Genomic DNA, 19,330 nt, shown 5'->3' on the forward strand with positions numbered 1-19,330 from the left:
TTTCAGCCATGGCCTTGTGTGTCTATTTGTGTGTGGATTTGTGTTCTGTTCAGTTGTTTTCTTGTACCATGCCTGATGGGGAGACCTGGGTGGTCTTGAGGGTTTGCAATTGTTGTCGCCTAATTTGGTTGGTCAGTGGAAAGTTTCATAAGCTGACACTACACAGGCCGATCTTCTCACACACTAGTAGTCAGTCAGTGAAACAGACATTAAACTGTAAGCTCTTGCCACCAGAGCCCTCACTCCTATTGTTCCATATGACTGTTTGTACACTATAATGTAATATCTTATTTGTATATGTCCCCTTTGATTTGTAATGCACTACGGAATATAATGGTGCTGTATAAAGATTGTTATTTTCACATTCTACATAACACAGAAGGAAAGCTTTAATTTTCCAGGCAGTTATGGCAGTGGCTTGTCAGCAGGAGTAACAAAGGATCAAGCATGCTGCACTACAACATGCTCAGTCCTCAAAGATAAATGAGCCTCTAAACAGTTCTTTCATATATCAAGTAAAAGTAACTCCCATAAAGGGTTAAAGCTTTGCAACCAGTAATGACAGCTTCCATGTGACTGGTCAATAGTGGATGGCACCACCATAAACAAATGTATTAAAAAAGAACTGTCTACTTTCCCTAAACTTATAGGAGTCTGGAGTCCAGACGCATTATAACATTTTCACCTAAAAGTAAAAGAAAGGGCCTGTTTCCTATTAGTAATTAACAAAAAAAAAATCAAATAGCTTTTAATGACCCTGGAGCAATCTTACTTTCTCCCTTGGGAGCAACTATTTTGATCAGCCTTAAGTCCTTTAACACCTATGCTATTTAGTGAAAACCGCTGACTAATGTATTCATTGTTTTCTTCAGTACTTGAACTTGACAAAGTTTGCTAAATCTTTCTATATAGCATTACTAATTTATAGTATCAGTGATTAGTCACATAAATAAAATCATTGAGGGAATTTGCCATGAACATTATGACACTTTTCTGGTGTAAAGTCAGAAATCTATTGTGTGATGTTTTATACAAGTTTACCCCAATGGACACACCTATTATAAAATAATGTATTACCAAATTTACAATAATTTATGTTAGGAACAGCTTTGTTTTATTTGTCTTAAAGCACAACTGTAACGTATAAAATCTTTTCCACTAAGTAAAAATAATAAAAGTAAATTCTCTAATTTACTCTAATTAGCTGTCTGCAAGTGTTTAGCTGCTACCAGAGGCTTTACCTTGCCCCCTGGCTGCTCTCCATTTGCCATGCTTTCTGATAATGGTGGGAAACCATATAGAAGAGGAGGAGCAGTAGTAGAGTAGTGCAAGAAAAGAGGACCTTGAATGACTAAAACATGCTTCAGGCTGGCCAATTACAAACATGCTGTCCTGATTCATATGAATGCTCTTAGCTGATGTCACAATTAAGAAGTGCCCACCCACTTCAGGAATAGCTGAATATGATTTATAGGATGAAAGAATTATAGATTCCAGGCTTTATATCAGGATAGGAAAAAGCCAAAAGAATGATATTGGTATCGTTGGAATTGCTGTCAAAGGCTCCCTCCAGCTGTGCTAAAACTATTCTTGTCAGTAAAATTTAATTCCGAACAGTGCTGGTTTTTAACACCTTAATGCAGAGGTCCCTTTTAGTTTTTGCGGTTTAATTTTTCACTGCCAACCTTCAAAAATCTATAACTTTTATTTTTCCATGTAAAAAAAATGCATTTACGCCATTTTCTTGCAGCCTTGGATTTTAATGGCATTCACTGTGCCCCAAATAATACGTCTCCTTTATCCTTTGGGTCAGTACCATCTCAGGGATACCAAATTTGTATAGGTAATTTATTTTCATACATTTACAAAAATTAAAACCTCCTATAGAAAAAAAAACCCCTTGAACCTTAGATTGTCTGATTGATCCTACTACAGTATGGTGGTATATGGGGATTTCACACAGATGCACTGTGCATGCGCAGGCATTATGAACATGTGGAAAGTGAAGTGGCGTAGAGGGCAGTGCACTCCCGGGTTTCCTCCTTTCATGCACTGTGCTTGCACTGACATTACGAGCATGCGGGCAATAACGTGGGGTAGAAGGCAAGGCAGTCCCTAGCTTCCTCCTTCTACGCATTTTGTCATTACAAACCGGTTGGCAGTGGCGCAGGTTAAGGGGTAGGGCAGAGGAGTGGTGCGGTGTGACGGTTTTAGTAAACTCTTAAGAGAACATTGGAAACGTACAGAAACCGGCTGTAATTGTAATGCCTTTACACCAGTCTTCAAGGTATTGTGCAAGGTTTAGTATCAATGTTTGATGTGACAGGTTTCCCTTAAGCCTGAAAACCTGGGACAAACCCTTTAATCAGTTGATAACCTGCTCAAGATATGCAAAGGCTGGAGCTATTTTGTCACATGACAGACTGATATCTTATTTAAAGCTAAATAACTTGCTGATCATGATTTGCCTTTAAAAACTATACATTTCACATCATCCAAAAAAAAACCAAAAAACATTCACCTGCTTGTACGATGGATAACAGCAAACATTTTTAGATTTATCTCCCAAAAACATTCTATTCTCATTCTATCAAGATATTATATTTAAAAATGCTATTTATAGTTGCCAAAAATAAAATACAAAAAACACTATTGTCAACATGTTATTTGCATGGTTAAAGTATAACATCACATCATATTTTTTCGGAATCGAAATATGTTTTATCAGCATCCTATGTCATTGTGTGTTGGACCAAGCTCATATAGTGAAACTTTGAAACGGAGATCCTGTTTTCATTTTCCATTGTTTATGCAGTTTAGAGATTGTATCCATGAGATGATCCCAGACAAGTGCCTTATTTTGTTTCCAGAATTCCACCTTGTTTTTTCCTAACTAGCTTAGATGGCTTCCTAACTTACATGCCTTATGAAATGTGAAGCCATGTGTCAGAGGAGGTAGGAATTCTATATATATGGGGCCATGAAAAGAATGTACAATTTTTTTACATAAAACAGTTACTTAGTTTATAAAAATAAATTCCAGTAATGGAATTTAAAGGAAATGTTTTTCTGGGAATAATCAGGCTAAACATATAGCTTTTTTAGTTAATTGAAAGCTCAGAAATGTTTGAATAGTTTCATCCTCATAGTCTGTAAGCTTTTGTGAGCAGGGCCCTCACTCATATTGTTCCATATGACTGTTTGCACTTTGTAATGTAATAAGGCGGTCCCCTACTTAAGAACACTCGACTTACATACGACCCCTAGTTAAAAACTGACCTCTGGATATTAGTAATTTTTTGTGCTCTAGTCCTAGGCTACAATAATCAGCTGTAACAGTTATCAGAGGTGTCTGTAATGAAGCTTTATTGTTAATCCTGATTCTTATGATAATCCAACATTTTTAAAATCCAATTGTCACAGAGACCAAAAAAGTTCTGTCTGGGATTACAACGATAAAATATACAGTTCCGACTTACATACAAATTCAACTTAAGAACAAACCTACAGACCTTATCTTGTATGTAACCCGGGGACTGCCTGTATTATAATATTATATGTCCCTATGATTTGTAAAGCGCTGCAGAATATAATGGCGCTATATAAAGATTATTTATTAATAATAACCAATGATTTGGTCAGAATGTCCACTTCTTCTGACATTCACAAGCAATGGGGGTAGATTTATCAGTGACTCAACCTTGATGGGAACAGGGACTGATTTGGCAATCTCTGTGCAGTGCTGCGGAATCTGTTAGTGCTATATATATTTATTTTTATTACATTAGACCACTTCTGCTGCACTATATTTATCAGCGTGTCTGATACTAGGTGATACATCCGGCATAGTCTAAGACTATCTAATTGTGCTTAGCTCATCTATTAGTTGACCTATTTAATTGCCCATTTGTTTTGGACGGATTTTTCTGTAGTTTATATTACTCATTAAAAAAAAAAAGAAAAACAAAAAACTTTTTTTTTTTTTAAAGATTGTACTTGACAATTCACAAGAGTTTTGTAACGAATTGTATAACCTCTTATTACAGACATATTGTGACATGAAAAATGGAGGTGGCGGTTGGACTATAATTCAAAAACGCTTTGACGGCAGCGTGGATTTCCACAGAACATGGAAGGAGTATAAAAAGGTACAGGAAAGGATAAATTTTGTCCACATTGAATATCACACAAAAAACTCCCCTCCTAAAAACCCTCAATGACTAAAGTGATACATATATAAAAGAAAGTCAATATTTCATTCTGGAGTTTAGCAATCCTCCTGTCCCAATGTTTTCTCCAATAACCAATACCGTTATGCTCTGGTCTATTTGATAAGCCCCACCCCATTCTTGTTTTCTACAAGATTTCAAAAAGTCTGTTTATTTGAGGAGTATGTAGTAAATCTTGCGGATTCACAAACAGTGTGAAACAGTGTCTTCTATTTAGCTTTGTGTTTCTTTCTGGTATGTTCACATGGTGGATGGTTCTCAACGGCATTCATTGATAGGTGTTTCTGCTTGGAATCAGAAATGTTACTTTTTTGCGACTTGCAAAAGTATTTGAATAAATTTGATTTGAATAAATGCTTGGATGATTCCAGGTGGATTTTATTATGGATTTTTCAGTGTCAAAATCCACAGTTTTAAAGTAGACTTACGGTGTAGCCTTTCGGTAAATGTACATTATATATGTGTAATAAAGCAAACTATATGAAGCAATACCAGCTACAATATTATTATTTATGCAAAAACATTTACTCCTACAAAAAATATTAATTTCCAAATTCTCCAAACATTTTCTAGGGATTTGGTGACCCTTCTGGAGAATACTGGCTGGGCAATGAGCTGGTCTCCCAACTGACAAATCTACAACGCTATATTCTCAAAATTCAGCTTAAAGACTGGGAAGGAAATGAAGCCTATTCACTCTATGACCAGTTTTATTTAGGCACTGAGGCGCAGAAATACAGGTGAGTTTCTTCAGTTCATAACAAAACCATAGATGCAAATACCTCAGTTATGCTGCAACGAAGATTTACACTTACAAAAGGTTACACATACCATGAGACTGAGGCCCAGTGGCCTAACTTGAAGCTGCCGGGCCCCAGTGCAAAATGTGTGCCAGCCCCCCATGATAACGTATTGTTGATAGTACAAGCCTTCTCATATAGGAAAGGCCCCAAAAGCCTCTGCATGCCACTGATGCTGCCCTAATATAAACCTGCATGGTGCGCTACATAATCTACACCTACATTACTAGCATAGTGCAGTCACTTATTTATATTTATATTTAACACCATTTATTTGGCCCTCATAAAAAACAATACCGACTCAATAGCCACATTGAACATCTTAGAAATGTGCTGCAGTCAGAGCAAATAGCAAAAAGATAGAGAAAGATTAGTATTCTTTATCAATATTCATATCACTCAGTCTTCTATCCAAACTAAATATTATTTTTCATTTGGCGATAGCAATAACTTATTATTATATTTTTTTAACGCCAGACACAGAAAAGCTGCTCAGAGCAAAGGACACCAATGGGTCATTACACTCAGCCAACAGCACAGCTTGCAAGTAAATGCCATAGATTAAGTTGCTAAGACGGCATTTCCTCTTGAAATATAAGCAAATACATCATGGATATAGAATCTATAAATAGTTTCATCACTTTATGTTTCTAAGGATTGGCATGCTTCTGCATTCATGAGCCCCCTGTTCACAGACAAGTTTACACTGAATAGAACAATACTTTCGACAATCTAGGAGAGTGTAGTGTAACTAGGAAATGTCAGGAAGTTAAGGTATAAACCCTGCCAGAATAATAATCATATTTGTATAACAGAATGAGAAATCTTACTATCCATACTAATAGAATTGCAACAAAGAATTCAATAAAATTGTTGAAGAACGAGACGACAGAAACCAACAGATTCAGTATGAGGCCAGAACGGGAAAGCTTTCCTTTATACACGGTGACAGATTTTTCCAATAATGTGAACTAGCAAAATACTTTGCTTCCATCTCAAATTTTCTTTCCATTTTCAATTACCACAGGATTCACCTCAAAGGATATACTGGGACAGCGGGCAAAATAAACAGTATAAGCCAACCAGGAAATGAGTTTAGCACAAAGGATGCAGACAATGACAAATGTATTTGCAAGTGCTCTCAAATGGCGACAGGAGGTAGGAACGGTTTTCAATTTTATGGTCTTCCTATTTTTACTGGCATTTGCTAGATGCTATTTATTTGGAATTTGTGGGGACTTAAATGTTTTTAGCATAATTCTGTCTGTGCCTCTAAATGGTAAAATCTGAATCATTCTTTTAGGCAGAGAGTTAAAAGACAACTTTGGTCCCTGTTTGGATTCTGAAGGGCGTGGATTTATCATTGAGTTTGTCCCGTTTCTCTCCTCCCCCCCCCCCCCCAAACTGTTTTTACGTGGTGTTTGTTGAGACATTTGGGTGACGTGCACTTAACCACAGCTTTGTCTCAGTAATTACTGGCCACGGGCTCAAGAATAATTTTTGTTAAATCCTTTTACATGAATCAGATTTCAACAGTAACGCTGCATTTACTTGACCGTTGGGGGACGTATATACATCCCCCATAGGTAGACAAATGGCCCATGGAGCCATATGGTGCAGCACATGTGGGAAAATATAGGACATTTCCTATCCTTCCCATTGTTACGGCACCGTGTCTCTATTTGGAGAGTGGAGGGGGTCAACCCTCCTCCTCTCTATGGTGCCGGACACATTTCCACTCGCCTATGGTCTGGTGGACATACGTTTGTGAGAATGTATGACCTGACTTTATCGTGGAAAAACACAGCCATTGGTAGTTTATAGAGGCGTCATTTTAACTGACTGTATGGACACCAATGCGACAATATGTCCAGGTCAGGTGGCCATTCCGGTCCACTTATCTTTATTTACTACATTAAAGGGGTTGGCAACTTTAACTCATGTTTTTTAACGTGTGTGTAAGTTTGTGGGCAGGATATTAGGTAATTTATTGTCTAGTAAAAGTTCTGCACCACTTTCTTGATATGTAAAAATTCCTATGTAGACATTCCTGTCCATACAGACCGGGGGGGGGGGGGGGTGATGTGATCTCTATCTGTCCATGAACAATTGTCCTGCCAGAACCTTGATCTTGATTACGGTACTTCATGAATACTATCATAAGTTCCTGGCATGGCGATTGCTCTTGGACAGATGAGATCACAAGACCCTACAGCTGCAGCCATTTTATGGAAAGGAATGTCTGGCTGATGAGGTAAAAGACAGGAGGCTTCACTATTATTAATAAATATATATTGGTAAATTAACTATTATACTGCCCCCCCCCCAAAACTTATACTCCCATTAAAATCCCTTTGAAATCTAATGTAAAACTGATAAATATTTGATGTCCTTTCTTGCAGGATGGTGGTTTGATGCCTGCGGCCCTTCTAACTTGAATGGGATGTATTACTCGTTGGGGCAGAATACAAACAAATTTAATGGAATCAAATGGTACTACTGGAAAGGATCAGGATATTCTTTGAAAGCTACCACAATGATGATTCGACCAGTTGACTTTTAAATAAACACAAAATTAATAGCACTTATTCTGCTATGAAAACAATTTCTAGAACATTTATTAAAAGTCATACCCCGTCGCCATGTTGAAATTAAGAAGCAAAACTCTGGAAAGCGGACTACTTAAATAAAGGGAAGAATGATCTATTCAAACACATATCCATAAGATTTCAAGGCAGCTTTTTCACAGCCTTCAAAAAACTTTCTGCTGTGTGTTACATTTATTTAGATGTAAATAACTGGAACTGTGAAGTATACAGAACCCCTATTTTGTGCCTCTCTGCAGACACATACTTGCAGTCTTCATGGCAGCCTACCTGCAAACCACTTTGTATTATGTTTTGTATCATGAGGTGTACATATGACTGTAAATTAACTGTATACAGATTTTGATAATTTTTTTTTACACTTATAAATAAGAGAAGGCCAGATTATATTTTATGACCTGTTTACATATTTTTATTTTAGAATCCCATTACTTAGAAAATACATGGCAAAAACCATGCAGAGGCCATGTAATGGAGGTACGATTCAAACTGCCAATGAATCTCAACTTCTCAACAAGAATTAATAGTTCATGTGACCATGTCTACGCAAAGAAAAAAAAAAAAGCAAACAAAAACACAATAAAACTCTTGCACGCATTCATGTACCGGTAAATATAGGTTACTACCATAACAGATGTGTCGATATGTAATAGACAATAAATTAATATACAAGTATAATTTCTGAAAGAATGGATAACTATGTTTGCAGATTGCTATAGTTGCTTGTGATGGATGGGGATGTCAAGTCCACAAAACAAGACTCTACTGCAGTCAGTGTAACACTAAAATTAGTTTTCGGGTTACAATATTAGTAATTTAACGTCCAATAGATTTTTGGGCCATTATAATTTGAAACCACATTCAACACCCAATGCACTGGCAATCTTTGGCACATTTTAACTCACCATTATGAACAGGAGACTGGTAAAATCACTACATCATTGAAATAATAGTAGCGCCCCTCTACAGTACAGTACACAACTACACGTTCTACATTGTTGTGCTTGTGCCAAGATCAGCTTCTGCTTTAGATATCAGTGTGCTATAGCAGCAAGATATTCTCAATATAGCAAATCACTTCCAACTGCTTTGTCATTTTAAATGAAAAACACTTGTTTTCCTCTGTATTACTTATGAGCTTAATTCTTTTTCATCTCAATTTTGCAATATTTTGGGTTGACATTTTAGGGGCTTCAGATCCAATTTCTAGTTTTTCATAGTGTTATGGTCTAAAGTTACCCCTCTTCCATCTTGTATTATAAATTGATTCTGTCTGAGCATTATAACTTCAGGAAGCACTGTATATTCAAGTCCACATGTAACCATTTTTACTAGTCTATTAATTTGTACATATTTTATAAATGTGTAATGTGACTATGAAGAAGGAAAAAAGAAAACACTGCTCTCAAACTATTTATCACAAAATTAGCAGTGCAAAAAAAGAATAGCCAACCCAATCGTGGTGCTGAAGTGAACTTTATAATAACCTAGTTGAAAATGTGTATCATTGCTGTACATTGTCTATAGGCTGGGCCTGGCATTGCAGCTCATCCTTACTGCAGTAAATAGAGATGAGAAGCAACAGAAGAGAAAAACTATGGACCAAAGTGGGGGGTTTTCTCTAAATTACCAAAAACCCCACTAATAAAACCCTTTTTTTTTTAATTCTATGAACGCCTTTTTACCTGCTATGGGAATGATTTTTTTTTTCATCATTTCATGGGGTTGTCCACTTTCGGCAAATAATTGACATTGCTTGTATAAGGAAATATTGCACAATTTTCCAATTTACTTTCTGTATCCATTCCTCACGGTTTTCTAGATCTCTGCTTGCTGTCCTGCAATATAAAGCTTCTACGTTTACTTCCAGTGGATAGAAATCTGTCCAAGGTCATGTGATGTCACAAAGGTGCAGGCCTCATTTTTATCACAGAGCTGTGTGTTCTAAAGAGACGCACACCTGTGTGACATCGCATGACCATGGACAAATTTCTATCCACTGGAAGTAAACATAGAAGCTTCCTTTATGATAACAGAAAACAGAGATCTAGAAAGCTGTGAACAATTGATGCAGAAAGTAAATTGGAAAAAAAAAGTAAAACTATTCCTTGCACAAACCATATCATTTAATTGCTGAAAGTGGACAACCTTTTTAAGTAATTTGCATTATAACTAAATGCATATCAAGGCAAATTTCTCTAAATTATTTGGTCTGAGCAAGATCTATTTTTTCATGTTATATGCATAAATTTTCTATTTTGATATAAATACTGAATGTAAGTCCTTTGTCTTCAATAAATATTTCCCATGTTTTCATAAATTATGTGATAATTTATATTGCCTTTTTGTGTTGATGTCATTCTCCAGATTTGTGTGGTCTCTTGAGTTTAACAGCACACATAAATATGTATTACATACTGTATGTTTAGCAAATTATATCCAGGCAAAAATATCTTCTTTTCATGATGCCCAGAGCCATGGTGCCTCTTTCAAAAGTGATTTATCTTTCCTGTAGAAAGAACGCACAGGGAAAAGCACCCAGGTGCTATAAGAAGCACACCCCACCCCTAAATCTACCCCCCATGTTTTTGTACATACTATAGCACTGAGTAGCATTCAATGACATTAAAGGGGTTTTTCCATGAAAGAACATTCTCACTTTTAAATCCCCTAGTGATGTTAACACAATAAAGATAAATTTAACCCCTTACTCTACAACGCTACTCAGTTTTATTGCTGTTTTAGCTCCCAAGACTCCCTAGGCTGCTCAGTGCAAAAGGTCTCTAAGCAGACACATTATGCTCCATCTAGTTCTGTGGGGTGACAATGTGGTTAGATTATCAGGGTACAGATGTATATAAACTTTCATCCGGAATTGTACTAACACACTGACACATAGAAAGAGAGGTGAGACAAATCAGAGATCAGATGCATGAGATGCCTATTACAGAGGCATTGCAGACAGAGGCTGACAGACGTTTACATAGTCAGCTCTGCTACATCTCACAGATATGTGCCTGCCTCCCACTTCCCCCGAAACACTTATCTCCTTGTAGTTTGTAGCTTCTCTCTTCTCACGATGTGTTTGCTGGCAGGAAGTGAGCGAGTGTCTGTGTATCAGTGTGAGCTCCATGCTAGGACTGCCAGGAATCTACAGGCTCAAACAGAAAGACACAGAAACTCAGCAGCATGGCTGTCACACACAAATCTAAGATGGCGGCCACTCCACCCTAAGTCAGAAGTTACAGGGTCGTGTCTAGGGGCAACTGAAATTGTGTACAGCAGGACTGATAGAGAAAGTTTGGACTTGTATCTGTGAAATGCTGTTTTCTTGTTAATAACAGTGAAAACAGTGAAAAAGTTTTATTTTGTTATCCTGAGTACATTTAAGAAACTTGTCTTCGTGGGAATACCCCTTTAATTTCTTAATATCATGAAGTCTTCTGTAAATGATTTGTATTAATTATTGACGTACCAAAATAACGTTTGTCCCTGTTCCTATAGATCAGTGATGGCGAACCTTTTAGAGATCGAGTGCCCAAATTGAGACCCAAAACACACTAGCTTTTCCCAAAGTGCCAACACGGCAATTTAGGCAGCAACAAACTTATTGCTACCAGAATCTTTGAGCTCCAATCTGACCCTGTCCACACCTTCTCACTCTTCGGACAGGACCAAGCAGCACAGGATGGGTCACTTTAAAATAGCAGGGCACTACTTGGACTGCCTCAGACTGCAGGCAGGTGCCATGTCAGGCAAACTCTGTGCCTGGGAGACAGCCCGTGTGCCCACATAGAGGTCTCCGAGCGCCATCTCTGGCACCAGTGCCATAGGTTCGCCACCACTGCTATAGATCTAAGACACTCATAGTAATGTGAACAGAATAAGCCTATAATCAACTCAGGTTTCAGTACAGACAAAAGATGACCATAACAAGGCAATGTAATGTACAAATGATAACATAGTTTTACACCTTAACTATGCTGTTTCATGTTTAAAACAAGCAGATTATTGAGTGAATTCATTGAATTACAAAGCTAGGCCAGTTTTACTTTGAAAATGATGTGTGATATTCCCTCTATGATTCTTAAATAATAATAGTTTGTAGAATTCATAGCATAACTATGAGAGTCCATGGTATAAGCTGCCTGATTACTTTGTGGTCCTAGTATTTGACCTTTACAAGCCATTAAGCTTTGAAGCTGGAGAGTTCTTCTGGTTTTAATGAACATCCTGCTGAGGTTCCAGAGCTAATAACTGCATAACTACCTAAATAGTCAGTGATTAAGACTCTGTTTCATAATTTCCTTCGAGCTATAAATAACAAGATTAAAAGGCTAAATATGCATTGAATTCTTTTCTTTGTTAATAAAGGTACGTGGACACAAAAAAAAACTCACTAGAAGAGATTAACAATCTAAATGTCCTTCAAATCAGGGTCAATTTGCATCAAAAAACACCACATCTAATTTGTGTTTTCAACACTTTTTGTGCTTTGTTTCTCAGGTAAGAGGCATGATAGCACATGTAGCAACATGTGAAAAAAAATGCAGTGCCAAAAGCATGCTCAATAACAGGGGTGGGAAGTTACCGTAATTTTCTCATGGGGCCACATGAGAAATTGGAATGGTTTTAGAGGGCCACAATAATATTCTTAAATGTAGTTCTTCCCTAATACCTATACACTGTATTCAGTAGATCTACTATACAGAAATAAATAAAATATTACAATGATTACAATGGAATATCATTATCTAATGATTGGGAGGGGAGCTTCAGTTTTTCAATAAGCTCAGGTGGGCCGGCCGGAGTTAGAGGGACACAAGTGGCCCATGGGCCGTACTATGCCCAGGTCTGCTCAACGGTTAAAGGTTTAACAACTGTGGGTCCACAAGCAGAAAACCTTTCAATGGGATAAATCTTGACCATGACAGTGACCCAAAACATAGCAATATACATTAAGATGCTGGAAGAGGATTTTTTTTTCACAGATCATATAGTTAACAAGAAAGTAATCTAGGGTTTTTTTGCCAATAAGCGAAAAGACCAGTTTACAAACGTAAGCTGTATTAAATTGTGCAATTAAATCCCCTTATCTTTAAATAATGATTAAATCATATGAGATATCCAATACGAAGCATTCACAAAGGTGAGGAGGAACATGCTTGGTAAATGAAATTTATTACTTACAGGAGCTCCAGGATACTGATCAGAAAGCTCATACGGTTCCTCTGGAATCCAGTGTCCACGCTCTAGAGACCAAAGCACCTTTATCATGAACAAAAAAGAGAAATATGATAGTATAACATACATATGATGGTATTTTTTACATTAATAAAAAAAAGTTTCATAGTTAATACATTTGCAAATATGCCTCTTCTTGTGTCATTCAAATAGCACCTATTATTGTTGTGTATTGAGATCCAAGACTGCCATCTTAAAGGGGTTTCCCCAAGAAACAAGTTAGGCCCTATCCACAGGGCAATCTCTGTCAGCTCTACGGAGATGAATGGAGCAGAATGGACATGTGTGGCCATCTGCTCCGGTCATCTTGGGGAACGACAGGGAGTCCGACAGAGGTACCTTGAACCCCATTGGACCCTTCGTGATGTGTGTGGGGGATTTCATTACCAATCACCAAGTTAAGCACTATCCTGTGGATAGTGCCTAACTTGTTTTGTGCAAAAACACCTTCAGCCTCTTAGTGACCAAGCTCATTTGCCCCTAGATAACCAAGGTCTATTTTTCAAAACCAGCATGTGTTGCTTTATCCGGTTATAACTTTGGAAGGCTTTAACTTACCCAATTGTTTTTGAGTTCGCTTTTCCGTGGCATTTTGGACTTCAAATTAGTTGGAAATTTTGGTTGATATAACTTAAATTTATATATGAAAAAAGGTGAATTTGGTAAACATTTTGAAAAAATTAACTATTTTCGACTTCAAAATGTTCTTTTTTTCAAACTGAAAGTCTTGCTACTCAATGTAGTTACTAACATTTACCATATCTCAGCTTTGTGTTGGCGCCATTATAGAAGTGTCCTTTTGTTTTATTATGACTCACAAATCGAACAGCATTCTCTCAAATTTTTAAGAAAATATTAGCATAAATTATTTTAGGGACCATTTCATTTCTATAGGGGTTAATATCATCCCGTTCTATTAACTTCACCCCTGAAAACTATTTACCGGGTAAGAGGAAACCCCATGTGTGGGGTTGAGCTTTTGTAGAGCAGAATAGTTTTCAAGTGTCATGACATGTTTGTAGAGCACCTGGTTGCGTTTTGAAACATAATCCAAAGGCTCCTCCTGCGATAGTATGTTGGTTAAAATTGCATTTCCTTTGCGTTTAGTTAACGTGCTGGAAACACAATGTTACCAAAATATGTGATCAATGGAGACCTTGGATTGCGTTTCCAAACAAAACCAAAATGAATGATAAACACAATGTACAAATCTTTCCATTATACTCTTTTTGTGGATTTGTTTTCAGAATTTGATTTTAAAATACTGAGGCAAAACATTGATCAGAATACGGTTGTATGAAACTGCCCGCATAGCCGTAAATACTTGTAAGTGATTCATTATAAAGCCTTTTTATATGGCATCCTTAAAGGAAGTAAAAAATTCCAATATTTAAAGGAAACCTACCACTTAAAAGTGGTAGGTTTAGACACATATACATGGCACCAGCTCAGGGTGAGCTGGTGCCAGATCATATTTTTGTTAGGGGAACAAAGCCCCTATCGCCATTTTATAAGTTATATTAACTTATAACTCGGCGCACCGCACTTGGGCACGGCGCACCATGCAACTTAGCACGGGAAACAGGCCGTGCTAAGTTGCGCAGGCGCGCGTGTGCCGGAGAGCTCGGTGACGTCACCGGCTCTCCAGCACTTTAGAATCCGGCGCACGCACGGGCACGCGCATGGTGCGCCGTGCCCAAGTGCGGTGCGCCGAGTTATAAGTTAATATAACTTATAAAACGGCGATAGGGGCTTTGTTCCCCTAACAAAAATATGATCTGGCACCAGCTCACTCTGAGCTGGTGCCATGTATATGTGTCTAAACCTACCACTTTTAAGTGGTAGGTTTCCTTTAAACCACCAAGTTTTTTTCTTTTCCTTTTTTTAACCCCTTTGCGCACCTTGACGTGACTATACATCATAGGATGCGGGTCTTTCCCGCACCTAGATGTAGAGTCACGTCACAACTTTAAAGTTTCACTCTCACGAGTGACACAGACTCGCGATATCGTCACCGGCCGCCGGGTCCGGTATCCTAGTAACCGTCAAGGGACCTATCACAGCGATCCCTTACCGCCGATCGCTCTGATGTACAGATCGGCCATCAGACAGCGATCACGTGTCAAGAGTAGGGCAGACGAGGGCTGCAAGCTCAGTTCTCCTCATTCAGCGTTGTGAAGTGAAGAGAACGGAGCCTGTGTTCTTCTGCTGTCCCCTCACAGTCAAAAGCCGCCATTTAAACCCTTTGATCACAGCTGCCCCTCTGTGATCATCCCCCATAACTCCCACACTATTAGGGAGTTCCCAGTTTCTTTTTTTTGTCAAAAAAACTAAAAAAAAAAAAAAAAAAAAAGTCAGTGTTCGTTAATGTCAGCATCAGTCACTGTCTGTCTCACTGATCAGTCCTGCGGCCGCCACAGCCAGTGAGCGGCCGTCCGCCAGGGAGATTTCAGTGCCTTTTTTTGTTAAAAAAGAAAAAAAAAATCAGTGTCTGGCCACGTCAGTCAGTGTCTGTCAGTGTCAGCGAGAGTCTAACAGCGTTATTCACTGTCAGACTTAAAGTTTTGAACAGTGACAGTTCATCAGTGTCCACCAGCAGCAGTCAGTGTCACTCCAGCTGTCAGTTTGTAAGATTGTTACATTTACAAGCAAAGTACATTACACATTGTTACAGTTTCAAATAAAGTGCATTAGACAAAATGACACAATGTCCTCTTCTTCTTCCTCATCTGATAATGAAGAACCTCCTCGCAGGGTTAGGAGGGCCATAAGTCCAGTTTTACCTCCACCTCCAGAAAGTAACTGGTTTCCCATAGCCTCCTATGTCCCCCAAGTACTTGACTTTACCGCTGTTCCAGGAGTACAAACAGCAGGATTATCTGAAATTGGCCATTTCAAATTATTTTTTACAGATGACCTGCTGGACTTGATTGTTGAGCAAACCAACTTATATGCCCAGCAATTTCACTACTCCCAATTCATTTTATGCCAGACCATATAGATGGTATCCAACCACTAGAGAAGAAATTATAAAATGTTGGGCATTAGTGCTGAATATGAGCCTTACAAAAAAAACATCAGTAAGGGACTATTAGTCTAAAGATCTCTTACATCATACCCCCTTGTACAGATCAACAATGCACAGGGCTCGCTTTGAGGCCATCCAAAAATGTCTCCATTTTGCTGACAATTCCCAATGCCCCCCCCCCCCCCCAAATGACCCCAGTTTTGACCGACTGTATAAGATTCGGCCCCTGATTAAATTTCTAAGCCAAAAATTCTCTTCCCTGTACACCCCAAAAAGAGAGATTTCTGTGGATGAGTCCCTGGTGCATTTCAAGGGGAGAATAACGTTTAGGCAATATTTGCCTAACAAACATGCCAGAAATGGCATAAAGATTTACAAAATGTCCGAAACAGGCTACACTCACACATTTCGGATCTATGAGGGAAGGGACAGTCAAATTCAGCCCCCTGATTGTCTTCCATCCCTCACAATAACTGGGAAGATTGCCTGGGACACCCTGCATTCAGTGTTTGACAAAACATACCACGTGTACCTTGATAATTGGTACACAAGTGTGCCCTTGTTTCAGTGCCTGGCTGAGGAAAAAACACTCGCAGGTGGGACGATCCGCAGGAATCAGAGGCACCTTCCCAAGAATAATAAGCCTAACCCTGCAGGATGGGGAGAGCAGAGCACTTCACAGTGATGGGGTCCTCTTTTAAAACTTAGGAACAAAAAAGAAGTGTTTATGCTATCTAGCATTCAAGATGTCAGCAGCTCCCTTGTCCCTGTCCGCGGAACAGCAGCTCCCATCTCAAGACCACTATGTATTCAGCATTACAATAAATTTATGGGGGGAGAGGACATGTCTGACCAGATGCTGAAACTGTACAATGCCATGCGGAAATGTAAAATATGGTACAAAAAGCTGGCAGAATATTTTATCCAAACGGCATTGTACAACTCCTATGTCATCTTTAGGAGCACTGGTCACCAGGGATCATACCTGGAATACCAGGAGAAGATAATTAAATGTCTTCTCTTTGGTGACAATGCGGCAGAGGGAGGAGAAAGTTCTACCTCTGCGACTGCTGTCTGCTGAATTGTTCCTGGGCAGCACTTTCCTGGAGTAGTGCCCCCCACCGCAAAATAAAAGTCACCCCCAGAAGAGATGTGTTGTCTGCTTCAAAAATGGCAAACGCAAAGACACAACATATCAGTGTGACACATGTCCCTCCCACCCTGGTCTTTGTATTAAAAACTGCTTCCGCATTTACCACACGTCCCTGGACTTATACATTTTTTTTTTTAATTTTTTTATTTGAATACTCTGAACCCCTAATCTCGTCCACCTGCATAATTCCCATTATACCCCTATATCGGTGGTGGCGAACCTATGGCATGGGTGCCAGAGGTGGCACTCGGAGCCCTTTCTGTGGGCACCCTGGCCTTCACCCAAACACAGAGTTTGCTAGATAGGACTCAAGGCTTTTTCCTGTGGTCCAATAGAGACCAGGATGCGCCATGCTCAGCGCCATTTTAAAGCAACATCCTTGGCTGCCAGGACTACAGGAGGAGCAGGAAGGGGTAGCTAGAGATGGATTGTCATTTGAGCTCCTGCTCTAGGTCCCCTGATTCTTCCTCTTCAGGGGACCCTGGAGGGAAGCTACAATCCAATTTTCCCCATATTTCTATTGTATTGGTGAACTCAGGACACCAATACAATTAAAACCTGTGATACAGCAGGGATCAATACGTTACTGCTTATATTGTCATGTTGGCACTTTGCGACATATAAATGGGTTTTCGTTGCAGCTTGGGCACTCTGTCTCCAAAAGGTTCGCCATCACTGCCCTAGATGAATACCAAGTAAATGAAGGGCTCAGAATCCTTATGGCGTTCTATCAGTATATAAGGGTTTTTTTTATGAAAGCAGGAGAAATAACCTTGTAAATGTCAGAGTATATTTTTCCACATTTATGCTGTTGCATGTGCAAACAGCCCTAAAAGCTTCAAAAGCCTTGCATTGTCCTATCACTTGCAGGCCCTGCTGTATGTCCAGTGGACATATTTATGCCACTTTGGGGGTATTTCTGAACTCAGGAGAAACAGCACTATACAAATTAAGCCCATTTGCTTCACTTTCATGCTCTGCATCTGACAAATCTGTCCTATACCGTATATACTCGAGTATAAGCTGACCCGAGTATAAGCCGAGGCCCCTAATTTTACCACCAAAAAACTGGGAAAACCTATTGACTCGAGTATAAGCAGAGGGTGGAAAATGCATTGGTCACAGCCTCCCAGTATATAGCCTTCCAGCCCCCAGTAGTACATAGCCAGCCAGCCCCCTTGAAGTATACAGCCTGCCAGCCCCCTTAAGTATACAGCCTGCCAGCCCCCTTAAGTATCCAGCCTCCAGCCCCCTTATGTATCCAGCCTCCAGCCCCCTTATGTATACAGCCTCCAGCCCCCTTATGTATACAGCCTCCAGCCCCCTTATGTATACAGCCTCCAGCCCCCTTATGTATACAGCCTCCAGCCCCCTTATGTATACAGCCTCCAGCCCCCTTATGTATACAGCCTCCAGCCCCCTTATGTATACAGCCTCCAGCCCCCTTATGTATACAGCCTCCAGCCCCCTTATGTATACAGCCTCCAGCCCCCTTATGTATACAGCCTCCAGCCCCCTTATGTATACAGCCTCCAGCCCCCTTATGTATACAGCCTCCAGCCCCCTTACGTATACAGCCTCCAGCCCCGTTCGCCAAGCACATAAAAAAAAAAAACCTTTCATACTCGCCTACAGGCGGCTTCCTGATGCTCCGTTTCGCGTGGCTGGTCTTCGGTCTCCGGTCTTCTCTGTGTTGTATCAGCCGGCAGACACGCGTCCATGCGATCTGCCGGCTGGTGCACAATATCACGTGGCAGTGTCGCCGCTGATGACGTCATCAGCGGCGACACCGTAGCGTGATATTGTGCGGCAGCCGGCAGATCACGTGGACGCGTGTCTGCCGGCTGATACAACACAGAGGAGACCGGAGACCGAAGACCTGCTGCGGGGAAGACAGAAGAGGAGCCGCTGAACATCAGGAGCCACGCGGACCATCGGGCCTCCGGAGGGTGAGTATGGAAGTTTTTTTGTGTTTTGTTGTTTTGTAAGCCGAGGGGAGGTTTTTCAGCACATTTTTTGTGCTGAAAAACTCGGCTTATACACGAGTATATACGGTAAATGCTGAATTGGTGAAAAATGTCTCAGATTTTTTTTCACGCTACATTTCAACAAAAAACTGTAAAAAAAACATAGCGTCAAAAGGCTGATCATAACCATAAATACATTCTTTCAGGGGTGTAGTTTCAAAAATGTGTCATTTGTGGGGGATTTCGCCCTTCTGGAAACCTCAGGAACTTTTGAAATGTGTCCTGGCACCTGAAAAACAATTT

At 39.6% G+C, this 19,330-nt stretch overlaps 2 protein-coding genes across 4 annotated transcripts in view; one reads left to right on the top strand and one right to left on the bottom strand.

Annotated features, from left to right (window-relative positions):
* ANGPT2 (angiopoietin 2) overlaps positions 1 to 8,248 on the top strand; it is a 34,168-nt gene extending 25,920 nt beyond the window's left edge. The window contains exons 7-10 of the mRNA XM_072142315.1: positions 4,047 to 4,148; positions 4,803 to 4,969; positions 6,057 to 6,187; positions 7,432 to 8,248. Coding sequence (XP_071998416.1) covers positions 4,047 to 4,148; positions 4,803 to 4,969; positions 6,057 to 6,187; positions 7,432 to 7,592 — 561 coding nt within the window. The 3' untranslated portion in view covers positions 7,593 to 8,248. The remainder of the gene's footprint in view (positions 1 to 4,046; positions 4,149 to 4,802; positions 4,970 to 6,056; positions 6,188 to 7,431) is intronic.
* MCPH1 (microcephalin 1) overlaps positions 1 to 19,330 on the bottom strand; it is a 206,916-nt gene that overhangs the window by 124,762 nt on the left and 62,824 nt on the right. For all 3 annotated transcript variants that reach the window (XM_072142312.1, XM_072142313.1, XM_072142314.1), the window contains exon 12: positions 12,826 to 12,903. In XM_072142312.1, coding sequence (XP_071998413.1) covers positions 12,826 to 12,903 — 78 coding nt within the window. The remainder of the gene's footprint in view (positions 1 to 12,825; positions 12,904 to 19,330) is intronic.

The sequence above is a fragment of the Engystomops pustulosus genome, chromosome 3, assembly GCF_040894005.1.
Source record: "Engystomops pustulosus chromosome 3, aEngPut4.maternal, whole genome shotgun sequence".
Classification (NCBI taxonomy): Eukaryota; Metazoa; Chordata; class Amphibia; order Anura; family Leptodactylidae; genus Engystomops; species Engystomops pustulosus.